Source organism: Mustelus asterias, chromosome 20 (genome assembly GCF_964213995.1).
Source record: "Mustelus asterias chromosome 20, sMusAst1.hap1.1, whole genome shotgun sequence".
NCBI classification, from domain to species: Eukaryota; Metazoa; Chordata; class Chondrichthyes; order Carcharhiniformes; family Triakidae; genus Mustelus; species Mustelus asterias.
In genome coordinates, this window is record NC_135820.1 from 76,837,183 (window position 1) to 76,850,908 (window position 13,726).

General features: G+C 44.8%; 1 protein-coding gene across 3 annotated transcripts in view; it reads left to right on the top strand.

The window, feature by feature from the left end:
* The window catches only part of unm_sa1614 (un-named sa1614), a 195,971-nt gene that overhangs the window by 86,977 nt on the left and 95,268 nt on the right, over positions 1–13,726 (top strand). For all 3 annotated transcript variants that reach the window (XM_078236888.1, XM_078236889.1, XM_078236890.1), the window contains exons 4-6: positions 9,363–9,434; positions 10,187–10,236; positions 13,471–13,600. In XM_078236888.1, coding sequence (XP_078093014.1) covers positions 9,363–9,434; positions 10,187–10,236; positions 13,471–13,600 — 252 coding nt within the window. The remainder of the gene's footprint in view (positions 1–9,362; positions 9,435–10,186; positions 10,237–13,470; positions 13,601–13,726) is intronic.

A 13,726-nucleotide genomic window follows, 5' to 3' on the forward strand; every position in this document is an offset into this window, starting at 1 on the left:
CTTCTGCTGAATGTAAAAAAGATAGTCACATGAGCACAAAATTGGCTCTTTGTTCTGAAACACTGCTCTCATTCTCATGGAATCTTGCACTCAATTGTAAGGACAATATAATCACAAAATCAGGGAACTCGAAGATCAAAACTCATTATGCCTGCAGAGTTATATATATGTAGATGTTAAACCAGACTGCAACAGTTGACTGTTGTTATTTATGTAGAATCAGTATCAGCTGCTGTTAAAGTATATGATATGTGTAAGTGTTCTTGCCTGACTAGCTCCAACCCAAAGGTAAAGCTGTTCAATTTACTAGGGATGGCTGGCCATTACATGAGGCCTGCACCACAGGGGGCCATTAGTTTTCTTATAGTACAAAGCACCTAATAATAAAAGTTTCCACCATTTATTTATTGTTAAAACCATCTTATACCATATTTTCCTTTGTGCCAAATAAATCATATGCTAAATTGTTTACTGTATATTGAAATAAATGCATAGCTTTTGAATGATCACACTCATTCCTTCTCATAGAGTCATAGAGGTTTACAGCATGGAAACAGGCCCTTCGGCCCAACTCGTCCATGCCGCCCTTATCTTTTTTTTGAAAACCCCTAAGCTAATCCCAATTGCCCGCATTTGGCCCATATCCCTCTATACCCATTGTACCCATGTAACTACCTAAATGCTTTTTAAAAGATAAAATTGTACCCGCCTCTACTACTATCTCTGGCAGCTTGTTCCAGACACTCACCACCCTCTGTGTGAAAGAATTGCCCCTCTGGACACTTTTGTATCTCTCCCCTCTCACCTTAAACCAGTGGTTCCCAAAGGGTGCGGCGCGCCACACTGGTGCGGCGAGAGAGGATGGCAAGTGTGGCGGGAAGATTCAAGGACAATCAAAGAAACATTTAAACATGGTTTAAACAAGCATTGTTTTATACTTTCTGGATGTCCCATGATCATATTATAAAGTAGTTGTGTTCTATGTTATGAATCAAGCACTGCTAGGAGTTGTTTTTTTTGTTTTTGAATGTATCAATAAAAAATTCGGTGTGGCGCGACCAAATTTTTATTCCAAAAGTGCGGCTCAGTGAAAAAGTTTGGGAACCACTGCCTTAAACCTATGCCCTCTAGTTTTAGACTCCCCTACCTTTGGGAAAAGATATTGACTATCTACCTTGTCTATGCCCCTCATTATTTTATAGACCTCTATAAGGTCACCCCTCAGCCTCCTACGCTCCAGAGAAAAAAGTCCCAGTCTATTCAGCCTCTCCTTATAACTCAATCCATCAAGTCCCGGTAGCATTCTAGTAAATCTTTTCTGCACTCTTTCTAGTTTAATAATATCCTTTCTATAATGGGGTGACCAGAATTGCACACAGTATTCCAAGTGTGACCTTACCAATGTCTTGTACAACTTCAACAAGATGTCCCAACTCCTGTATTCAATGTTCTGACCGATGAAATCAAGCATGCCGAATGCCTTCTTCACCACTCTGTCCACCTGTGACTCCACTTTCAAGGAGCTATGAACATGTATCCCTAGATCTCTATGTTCTGTAACTCTCCCCAACGTCCTACCATTAACTGAGTAAGTTCTGCCCTGGTTCAATCTACCAAAATGCATTACTTCACATTTGTCTAAATTAAACTCCATCTGCCACTCGTCAGCCCACTGGCCCAATTGATCAAGATCCCGCTGCAATTGGAGATAACCTTCCTCACTGTCCACCATGCCACCAATCTTGGTGTCATCTGCAAACTTACTAACTTGCCCCCTATATTCTCATCCAAATCATTCTCTCTCAAGAGCTTTGTTATTTTGAATTCTAAGTGTGGTTACAGTTGAAGGTTAGACATTTATGAACAAAGAAGATCAATTATATGACTATTTCATAATAGATAATGCTGAAGAAATTTGAATCAGTTTTAACTTAAACATTTTGTTTGTCATAATGATGGAAAAAAAGCACTGAATTAAGTCTGAAAATATTGGATTTTAAATAAGACCTGTGTGGTTTTTAAAATGAACCTATGAGCCAAAATAGCTCAGTGTGTGAAGTCAGCCACTGGCTGAATTGCTGGTGAGTGAAATTGAACTCAACTAGCCATAATATTAATGCTGTGGCTACCAGAACAGGTCAAAGGCTAGGAATCCGGCAGTGAGTAACTGACCTCCTAACTCCCCAAAACTTATCCTCCATCTACAAGGCATTAGTCAGGAGTGTGATGGAATATTCTCCACTTGCCTGGATGGGTGCAACTCCAACAACACTCAAGAAGCTTGACGCCATGCAGCACAAAGCAGCCTGCTTGATTGCATCCACTTCCAGAAAGGTCAACCCCTCCACCACTGATGTACAATGGCAGCCATATGTACCATCTACAAGATGCACTGCAGGAAGTCACCTATGTTCCTTAAGCTATCCAAATCTACGACCACTATCATCTAGAATGACAAGAGCAGCAGATACCTGGAAATATCACCACCTGGAAGGTCCCCTCCAAGTCACTCACCACCCTGACTTGGAAATATATCGCTGTTCCTTCACTGTCACAGGGTCAAAATCCTGGAACTCCCTCCCTAACAATACTGTGGGACTGCAACAGTTCAGGAGACAGCTCACCACCACCTTCTGAAGAGCAAGTTGGGATGGTCATTAGATGCTGGTCTAACCTGCGTCATCCACATCCCGTAAATGAATTTTTAAAAAAACAGTGAAACCTCATCCTGTTTCCAACTTTATTTTTAAATACTGAAACTAATTGCCATCTCAATGGAAGCAACAACAGATCATGGGAGATGAGTATCATCTCATCAATCGAGATATCCTATGCATAATGTTCAGATGGACTTGAACAACAAAGAATAAAGAAAATTACAGCACAGGAACAGGCCCTTTGGCCCTCCAAGCCTGCACCGACCATGCTGCCCAACTGAACTAAAACCCGCTACCCTACCAGGGACCAGATCCCTCTATTTCCATCATTTTCATGTATTTGTCAAGACGCCCCTTTAGATCACTATCGTATCTGCTTCCTTTACTTCCCTCAGCAGCGGGTTCCAGCGAGTTCCAGGCACCCAACACCCTCTGTGTAAAAAAACCTGCCGCGTTATGGTTCTAACTTTGCTTGCAAAAATCAGTGCGACTAGAATTTTGAAATCGATAATTCATCTGCTGAAGTCACTGTTATACACCAGCTTCATGTCAGGAGTGTAGAAACTGCACTGACTGATCTTTTTCAATACGTGTGTTTGCATACATATGTAAACATGTATAATGCATAATCATGGTCTTATTAAATCGTAACAGCAATTAAAAAGATGCATAGTAAATCATCTTTGTATTTACCATCAATATGTTATTGGTGAGTATGAAATAAATATGAGTGCTTTACAAAGATTCAACTTGGTTTTATTGTAATTAATAAATGGCCTCTTCATGAGATCATGGAAAGCTTCACTTGCATTATATTATGTCTTTTATGCTTCATATATTTATGTCTCGCAGTTTATTTATATTTCTGATGATAAAATTTCTTTCTTGATCTGATCCTGTTTATAAAATCTTTAGTCTGATAATGTGCTAGCAGGACCACAATCTTAAGTATTCACCAATGTGATGATACTGTGCCTTTAAGAAATGTATTTGAGTCATTTTTCTGTGCAGGTTTTTTTAGTAGTCTGTTCTAACACCGGTGCCGCTTGGTCTGTAACCAGCCTCTATTGTTACTGCAGCAGCAGAATTGGTCCAAATTGCTAGAATGTTTGTTTTAATCTGGGCTAATGCTGTTCTGTTATTTTAGTGTTTTCCCCTGGGGTTTTGCAGAGTAGGGCTTGATTAGGATGATTGACAGGGAATGAATCATGTGACTAGGCGGAGCTCGGCTTACACAGAGCTCTCAAACTGAGTTGCTGTTTGGAATTGTTAGAGAGCAGTGCCTCTCTTTCTCTGAATTTGGTCATTGGGTTTTGTAAAAATGAGTCTCTTTCTCTGAGATTCTGCTGTTTGGGGATGAATCTTTCTCTGGAGGTTGCTGAGAGTCATATGACAGGTGTCTTTCTGTATTTGTCCGGAGGGGTAAAAGGGTGGAAACATAGCACCTATGTGAGCATATCTATTTTTGTGCTGATTTTGAAAAGGGATTTATGTGTATGAGGATACTGCTTACATTAGAACTTTAGAGATAGCTAGCTATTAAGAATTATACCTTATAATGTTTAAGTATTTTCAATTGGTAAAAGTTATGCTATTTCTTTTTGTTATATTTTAACTGTGTTGCTAAAAATAAAGTTTGTTTTTGATAAAAGCTTCCTGGTGGGACAATTGAATCATAATAAGGGGCCATGTTTTTGAGGAAGAGAAGGTGTTACAGGCTAATAGGCTGGAGGAAGTAGATGTTTGGAGGGAGGATGCACTAGCAGTTTTGAATAAACTGAAGGTTGATAAGTCCCCTGGGCCTGATGAAGTATATCCTAGGATTTTTTGGGGGGCAAGGGATGAGATTGCAGAGCCTTTGGCTTTGATCTTTGGGTCCTCACTGTCCACGGGGATGGTGCCAGAGGACTGGAGAGTGGCGAATGTTGTTCCTCTGTTTAAGAAAGGGAATAGAAATGACCCTGGTAATTATAGGCCGGTTAGTCTTACTTCGGTGGTTGGTAAGTTGATGGAAAAGGTCCTTAGGGATGGGATTTAGGAACCATTTAGAAAGATGCGGATTAATCCAGGATAGTCAGCACGGATTCGTGAAGGGCAAATCGTGCCTCACAAATTTGATAGAATTTTTTGAGGAGGTAACTAAGTGTGTTGATGAAGGTAGGGCAGTTGATGTCATATACATGGATTTTAGTAAGGCGTTTGACAAGGTCCCCCATGGTCGGCTTATGATGAAAGTAAGGAGGTGTGGGATAGAGGGAAAGTTGGCCGATTGGATAGGTAACTGGCTATCTGATCGAAGACAGAGGGTGGTGGTGGATGGAAAATTTTCGGACTGGAGGCAGGTTGCTAGCGGAGTGCCACAGGGATCAGTGCTTGGTCCTCTGCTATTTGTGATTTTTATTAATGACCTAGAAGAGGGGCCTGAAGGGTGGATCAGTAAATTTGCTGATGACACCAAGATTGATGGAGTAGTGGATGAGGTGGAGGACTGTTGTAGACTGCAAAGAGACATAGATAGGATGCAAAGCTAGGCTGAAAAATGGCAGATGGAGTTTAACCCTGATAAATCTGAGGTGGTTCGTTTTGGTAGGGCAAATTTAAATGTGGATTACAGGGTCAAAGGTAGGGTTCTGAAGACTGTGGAGGAACAGAGAGATCTTGGGGTCCATATCCACAGATCTCTGAAGGTTGCCACTCAAGTGGATAGAGCTGTGAAGAAGGCCTATAGTGTGTTAGCTTTTATTAACAGGGGATTGGAGTTTAAGAGCCGTGGGGTTATGCTGCAACTGTACAGGACTTGGTGAGACCACATTTGGAATATTGTGTGCAGTTCTGGTCACCTCACTATAAGAAGGATGTGGAAGCGCTGGAAAGAGTGCAAAGGAGATTTACCAGGATGCTGCCTGGTTTGGAGGGTAGGTCTTATGAGGAAAGGTTGAGGGAGCTAGGGCTGTTCTCTCTGGCGCGGAGGAGGTTGAGGGGAGACTTAATAGAGGTTTATAAAATGATGAAGGGGATAGATAGAGTGAACGTTCAAAGACTATTTCCTCGGGTGGATGGAGCTATTACAAGGGGGCATAACTATAGGGCTCATGGTGGGAGATATAGGAAGGATGTCCGAGGTAGGTTCTTTACTCAGAGAGTGGTTGGGGTGTGGAATGGACTGCCTGCAGTGATAATGGAGTCAGACACTTTCGGAACATTTAAGCAGTTATTGGATAGGCACATGGAGCACACCAGGTTGATAGGGAGTGGGATAGCTTGATTAGTTTCAGATAAAGCTCGGCACAACATTGTGGGCCGAAGGGCCTGTTCTGTGCTGTACTGTTCTATGTTCATACCTGGACTGAAATACCTTATGCTCACCCTAATCATAGGAGGCCATATGGCCCTTTGTGCATGCACCAACTCTCCAACAACAATCCCAGCCAGGCCCTATCCCTGTAACCCCACGTATCTACCCCACTAATCCCCCTAACCTACACAGCGTGTGACACTAAGGGGCAATTTACCATGGCCATTCCACCTAACCTGCACACCTTTGGAGTGTGGGAGGAAAGCAGAGCACCTGAAAAAAACCCACGAAGACACAGGGAAAACTCCACACAGTCACCCAAGGCCAAAATTGAACCCAGGTCCCTGGTGCTATGAGGCAGCAGAGTGCCAAAATCAAAAAAAAATTGGGATCTAGGTTAACTCCATAACATACCTTAGTGTTTCTGATCTGGTCCGTTACACCAGAAAGATCAATTTTAAGATATTCTTCCAAGTCTTCCATAGAGCAGCAATCGCCATCAGATAGCTACTCCAGATGAATGTGTAAGTAGGTAAGGGTGGGTGAGGTAATGGGGTAGGATGGGTGAGGTAAGTGGATAAAGGGGTAGGGAGGTAAGGTGAGGTCAGACCAGACCAGTGGGAGGGGGAGAGAGGAGATCAAGGGGGGAGTTGGGGGCAGGAGGGAAGTTGGGTAGTGAGGTTGGGTGGTGAGGCCAGGTTAGGTTGGGGGTGTGGGTGAGCAGCAGTTGTGGCGGGGGGAAGTTAGTCAGGAAGTCAAAGGGGGAGTCAGGTATGTCAGTTGTATAATTACCCAGGAGCTAGATTGCTATTTCTGAATCAAACATTTGCAGGGTACCTATTTAAATAAGTAAGTTGGAACCATCCAAAGTCTCCAACTGTAATTTAGAATCAGAGACATTTTTAGAGGGCTTTAGCAAGATCCAATTCCTGGATTCCTGTCCCCATTTCCAGTTCTGCAATTTTTGCCAGCGCAGGGTAAGGGTGAAGGTAGCGAGCACAACCTGGATGGCTTCAATTGTGGAAGTAGGCATCTCATAACCCCCACAATTTTCATGGAGTCAGGCCAGGTTCTCCATGATTCGTAGTTCACTGCCTTCAAAAGAGCCATGAACCATATTCTGGATTTGGGAAACTTTTGAAAAAATGCTGGGGACAATAATCCCAGCCAGCACAGAGGGCCGGGAGACATCAGCAGGGGCTGTTTCGCGGGTTCTCACTGGACATCACGGCTGCTGCGAGTCTCCCAGCCAAAGATTTCCAGCATAATCAGCCCCACGCCGGAAATCAGCGCAGAGCTGATTACAATATGGAAATCAGCATTTCCATTTCATTAGCGGGCCCGGGACTGAAGTCTCCAGGCCAACTAGCATCTCCCACCCCTGCTGGGAGTGGTTCACTCCAGCGGGGTTTGCTACTGCTCCCCACGAACGGGGAACACCGCCCTGTTGGAGGGAAGAGAGGCCATTGAGGCCCCCAGGAGGTCAGAGGTAACGGGGGTGCCCCTTGGGTAGTGCCTGGCACCCTGGCACTGCCCAAGCACAAACTGGCATTGCCCAAGGGGCACCTTGGCACTCCCCACCGGGCATCGGAGAGTGCCAATGGGGTGGGGCCAGGGGGGCAGGGCATATTGAGGCCAGGGCCTGTTGGGGGCAGGATCTATGGGGGGGCAATCGGTTGGGGTGGGGGGACCCGCTGCCATTCTGCACTGGGATCGCAAGCCGAGGGAGGGAAAAGGTGTTTGGGGCTGGCCATCCGGGTGTGTGGGGGGGCAGATCATTGATGCTGGGGTGTCGGGGCTGCTAGGGGCACGGGGTCAGGAGGTCAGGGAGATCAGGACTGCCGGGGTTGGGGGGGGCAAGGCAATGGGATTGGGAGATCAGGGCTGGCTAGGTGGGTGGTCGGGGAGATTGGGGTTGGCCGGGGGTTAGGGATGGGGGGTAGCGGGGCTTGCCCTGAGAGGTCAGGAAGGCCAGCGATCAGGGAGTGGGATTTGGGGGGTGGTGGGGCAGAAGGCCAGCGATGGGGAGGTTGCGGGTCTGGCCAACGATCGGGATGCCGGCAGTGTGGGGCCACTGCGCATGCACCGATCTCTGCGCTGACATCTCGACGCATCCACAGTGACCCGCTCAGCGCTATGCTGCTGGCCTCTCGGGCGGGAATAGACCCTATCCCTTGATTTCCAGAGTGAATTATCCTGAGGAGCTCTAATATGGACAGTGTCAGAGATTCATTCTGGAAATCACGTGAAAAAAACCAGCGGGGTTTACTCCCATTTTCCCGCAAATTGGGGACTTAGAATTTTTTTGGGAGAATCCTGGCCACTGTTCCTACAACTCTACAAAAGAGACCCTCCAGACTAGTGAAGAAGCATCCAAGAAGATGCCACCCATTTCAAGCGTCTCCAATAGGCCTGGGTGGAGGCCAAGCACAAACAGTGAAAGAAACATACAATACCTGAGCATACAACATACCCGCTCATCAAACACTACCTGCCCCGCCTGTGACAAAGTGTGCTCATTCAGTATTGGATTTTTTAATCAGTGTAGGACCTGTAACCTCCATGTGGAAGAAAGCCATCCTCGGTCCCAAGGGACTGCCTAAGAAAAAGAAGACAAAAGTGTCGATCTGATAGATCATTAACAAAAATCTATTGATCCCAGAATAAAAATGTTCATTAAAATATAAATTTTATTTCAAATTACATGGAACAGATCCAGAAGGTAAGTATTTTTTTTCCTCACTATTTGTTCATTCACATCTACTGTTCCAAGGGTACTAGTTACCATTTGCTACCTTATTCAGGAGTCATTATTCTTTTACAAGTTTTGCCAGTGACTGTTGGCAGACAATTTGACTGCAAGGGCAATATTCAAGCCTAATTCTGTCCTATTTGTAACGACTATAGCGAGACCCACGATGCAGACCTCTTAGAATACGAGCTCCCTGATTAAGGTAATGGCTTGTCCAATCAGAGAGCCCTGCCTGTATATATGTTGTGGAGTGTCAGGGTTACTGACACTCCAGGTTTACACTCTGAATGAGGAGGTACCTGTCTGAGTGATGCTGACTATGTAAATAAATCTAGATTTAGTGAAGGGACACCGGACTTGGAAGAGTTATTTCACTATTCATGCATCCAAATGACTAAACTTGCAGCATAGTCGACTATTACCAGAAGAAGGAACCTTGCCAGATTCTCCCTTCTTTAACTGCCCAAATTATGGCAAATTGGAGATTGAACCTCTGTTCAGCCACCCATTTAATAAGCTCAGTGGACCATCAGAGGAGAGCATTAATTGTGTTTAAACTATTTAACTTTACATCTGCCCTCTGCCTTTTACCTTAGTCGATTTCATCTATTTGTTCTGCAATATCATTCAATGCTGATTGTGTTTTTTTCTCCTTCAGTTGCAGAGTGTGAATCATATTGTCTTTTTCCTGAACTCTCTGCTGAAAGGAGAACTGAAAGGAGTCAAGGGGGTGAGGCAACATTGACTGTATTTACAAAAAAACTCATTAAGTCGGAGCTCAGTTATGTAGCAGTTAATGATGAGTAATGTGCTGGTTTTGCAATTCTTCTGATGGTAGTTGTAGATCATTACTTATGTAGAAGTAAGTAGAACCATTAAAAAAAAAATCTATTGCAGCAGTAAACCATACAGACCAGAGTTCGATTGCCAGTGTGGACTGAATTTGCTGAACTCAGCCAAGGCAGCAACTGAGACACTAAATCAGCCAATGCACCCTGAGCGGTGAAAAATCAGTCAGTTTTGATACACTTCATGACTATCCATTGACCCCCTGCAGAAAAGCGTTTCTTTGTGGTCAGTGATGCAGGAATAGACTCAACCCCAATACTTCCGTTAACTCATGTCTAGGTTCACCACACAGACTGCAGCAAGTTAAGAAGGCAACTCCTCACCACTTTTATAAAAGCAATTTAGGGATGGCAGTAAATGCTGACCTTGACAGTAATGCCTACATTCCATGAAGAAAGAAAAGAAAAAGTGTGCAGCTACAGCCATGACTGGGTCACAGTGGCGATGCGGAAAATAAATTTGCAACAAATGTAGTGCATCTAATATTTTAAGGATATTTTCGACTTAGCACTAGAATTTACAACATGAAGTGTACTAACACAAGCATTTCAGCTAATACAATCCCAATCGCATCATTGTTATAAGAAAGAATTTTATTTAGTGCTTGTTGTTGCTTTTTCCATTTTTTTGCAGGATTTAAAGAAGCCCTTTGAAAAAGCTTGGAAAGATTATGAAGGCAAATTGTGAGTTTAAAAAATATCTAATTATCTTGCTCTAAATGAGTAGAAATGCATTTTATTTTCTTTCTCGCTCCCTTTTGTTCTCTGACAGCTACGTATCGTAGATCACAGAATGATATAAATCAGAAGACCATTCAGCCCATCATGCCTATGCCAGCTCTTTGAAAGAGCTATCTAATTAGTCCACTTCCCAGCTTTTCCCTCAAACCTGAAGATTTGTATATATTTATATGTATATTCAATTCCCATTTGAAAGCTATTATTGAACTCTCTTCTACTGCAATGCATTTGAGATGATATCTTGCTGCATTAAAAATCACATTGTCAATCACGCTGAAATTATTTTGATAAAGATAATGTTAAATTCTTGAAGAATTCCCCAAGAAATCGATTTGCAAAACAACGTACAATGCATGTTGGCTGATGATTCTTGAGAAAATCTTTTTCCCCTTTTTCTCCTATCTGTCATAAAAAAGGATGAGCTTATGTCTGTGTCTTGATTTTCTTGAATGATGCTTTAATTACCCCACATGAACAAATCTGATCAACATTTTCACCAGATGCACTTTGGCATAATAACATTGGCTGAAGTGCGATTAAAATCAGAATGCTGGAAAAATCTGACAGCAACTATAGGGAGAGAGAACAGAGTTAAGGGGCGGGATTTTATGGCCTCTCTCATCCTGAAACCGTAAAATCCTGCCCGAGGTCAACGGACCTTCCCACTAGACCCCCCGTTTCTAGCCACTAGATGGTGGGGGCGGGGCTTAAATCGCCAGCCAGTTTGGCGTAGCAGCAGAGGGAACTATTGCGCATGTGCATGCTTCTGTGGCTGAACATGCGCAATTGCAACAACAGAGGCCCCCCCCACAGTGATCATGAACCCCACACCTCCCAAAAATATAATTCCCGCTCCCCCCTCCTCACCGCCCAGACTGATTGCCCCTTCCCCCCTCCCACCACTGATCACAACTGCAGAGTGGCAGCCCCCTCCCACCCCAATTGGGCGGCCCCGGCCTGGCCCTGCCCCTTCAGACCCTGCCCTCCGTAAGCCTGGCTCCTTCAGGCACTGCCCAGTGGGCAGTGCCAAGGTTCCCGGTGGGCAGTGCCTGGGTGCCAGGCTAGCACTGCCCAAAGAGAATTCCCAACCTTTCCCTCTTGCCCACGCCTTCCCCAGGGGCCCTCAATGGCCTCCGGTTTTACCGGCGAGGCCAACATGACTGTTTATCCATTCGTGGGGACCAGGTGTTTTCCTCACCGATAGAACCTCTGCTGGCGAGGCCACAAAGGCAGGCCAGCGGGACGATTGCAACCCAGGCTCAATAAATCCATGGAAATGGTGATTTAAATAAATTTAAATAAGTTATTCAGCCTCCCGCTGGAAATGGAGATTGTGAGAGGTGAGAAATTGGGTGGTAAAATCGCAGCCTTTATTTTGGTGGGGTTGGGTACCTGGAGCAGAAGCACATTCGTCTGAATTTGTGGAGCCAAGGCTCCTCCTGGCCACACACAAATAAAGAGTAAACAACCTTTGCGATTCTCTTCAGCTGCATCAGCAGCTGAGGCTGATCAGAATTTGCATATAGCAGGCTCTACCCAGTTCACCCAAAGTGGATATTGGGTTCCTGTGTACTGCATAAAACCAATTTAGGCAAGTGAACTGTAACCTTAAGTATCTTAAACATTGTTTCTGATGATTTGGCCAATCATAATAAGAAAATACATATTTTGAGGTGAAGATGACCAAATTTGTTATCTAGAGTCAAATACAGAAAATGCTGGATAATGTCTGCAGGTCTGATAGTGTCTGTGGAAAGACATCAGAGTTAACGTTTAGAGTCTGGATCCAGGTCATTTGGGAAAGAGTCCAGAGAGTCCACCAGCAGATCCTCGACCCCAGCCAGATAGCAGCACAGAGGAGGGATTCACGAACTCCAAAATGGGAGAAATGTCACAATGCTGACCTACTCCCTGCGCCAGCGCAGACACACACACCTCAATGGGACCGAGTTCTAGAATAGCCTTGGGATCACAATCTGCTGAACACATCACACTTACAGAGACATTGCAGGCAGAGGCAGGGACCTTCCAGGGTACCAACACTTGGAGCATTGTTGGAGGCCAGGATTCTGCTGAGTCCCAGTCAGATGTTGTGCCTCTGGACTCATGCCTTAGTTACTGGAGCTCCAAAGGCAAACTTGGGAAAATCAGGAAGGCATGTCTGGTAGGTACACTCCTTGGATTGAAAGTCTGCATGGAGGAGTCCGTCCGTCTTATATCTGAGGTAATTGTGTCAATATTGCAATGCAACGTGGTCAACACAGCTAGGGTGGCATCTGCTATGCAGACCTTGGTGCAAGACCTTTGTCCTGAACTGCTGTAGCACTTGCACTCCATTGGGCAGACACTTTCTGGGATTCGTCAGTGCGAACACCAGAGGATGACAGGGCTCCTGGGCTCACTCCAGCTCCCCTCCATCCTAAGGAGGAAGTCAGGGGCCTTCAGGTACCCTTGGAAGGAAGATCAGCAGGTGCACACTCTGGGGCCATTCACTCCAGGAGTGTCCCGTCCATCAAAATCCCCTCTTCCTGTGATCGCTTCAGCTCCAACTCCACAGGCCATGGAGAGTTGCACTGTCATGCAGCAGAACCCCCAAAACAGACCAGGTCCCTCTAGGTCTTGGCCCTCCCGAGGACGCCTGCCAAGATCATCACAGATAACATGGAGTGGTGGATAGCAGTTTTTCTTCATCTTTGTTTTGGATGTTGGGGATGCACTAAAATGTAGCGGCAGTGTTAGAAAGGTTAAGAAGCTCTAGTCGCACAGCCTGGGCACGGATATAAATAAACTCTCTAATTGCCCCCTGAAGTCAGTCCCTCGGTACCCTTCCAGTGTTATCCTCATACCTGATGGAGCAGAGGGTTTTGATTCTGGCACATGGGCCTGATAATGAGATGCAAATGTATTATAATGATATTCCCTGCATTGAATGACAGGAGATGCAGCCCACCCAGGGGAGGAGATAATCGGGGGAAACCTCCATGCCAATGTAAAACTTGACTTTGGCCTTCTTGTGATATTTTCTGCTCCTGTCGCCAAAGCCACCCGATGCTTATGGGAGTGGGAAATCCTGGCCATAAGAGCTTCTCTCATTCATATTTTTAATAGCTCTAACTGCAGAGGGCAAGCTGGCAAGAAAGCAGTTGATAGTTGAATGCTTTCTCATTTTTTTGGCAGCACTAAAATTGAAAAAGAGAAAAGAGAACTTGCAAAGCAGTATGGGATGGTACGAATTGAGGTAACTGGAGGTGAAATAGCAGAGGAGATGGAAAAGGAACGGAGGATGTTTCAGCTGCAGATGTGTGAGGTATGTGGGAATTTTTGATTGTTTTTAATTCTTTCATGGGATGTGGGCATCACTGAGTAGGTCAGCATTTATTGCCCATCCCTAATTACCTTTGAGAAGCTGTTGGTCAGCTGATTTCTTGAACTG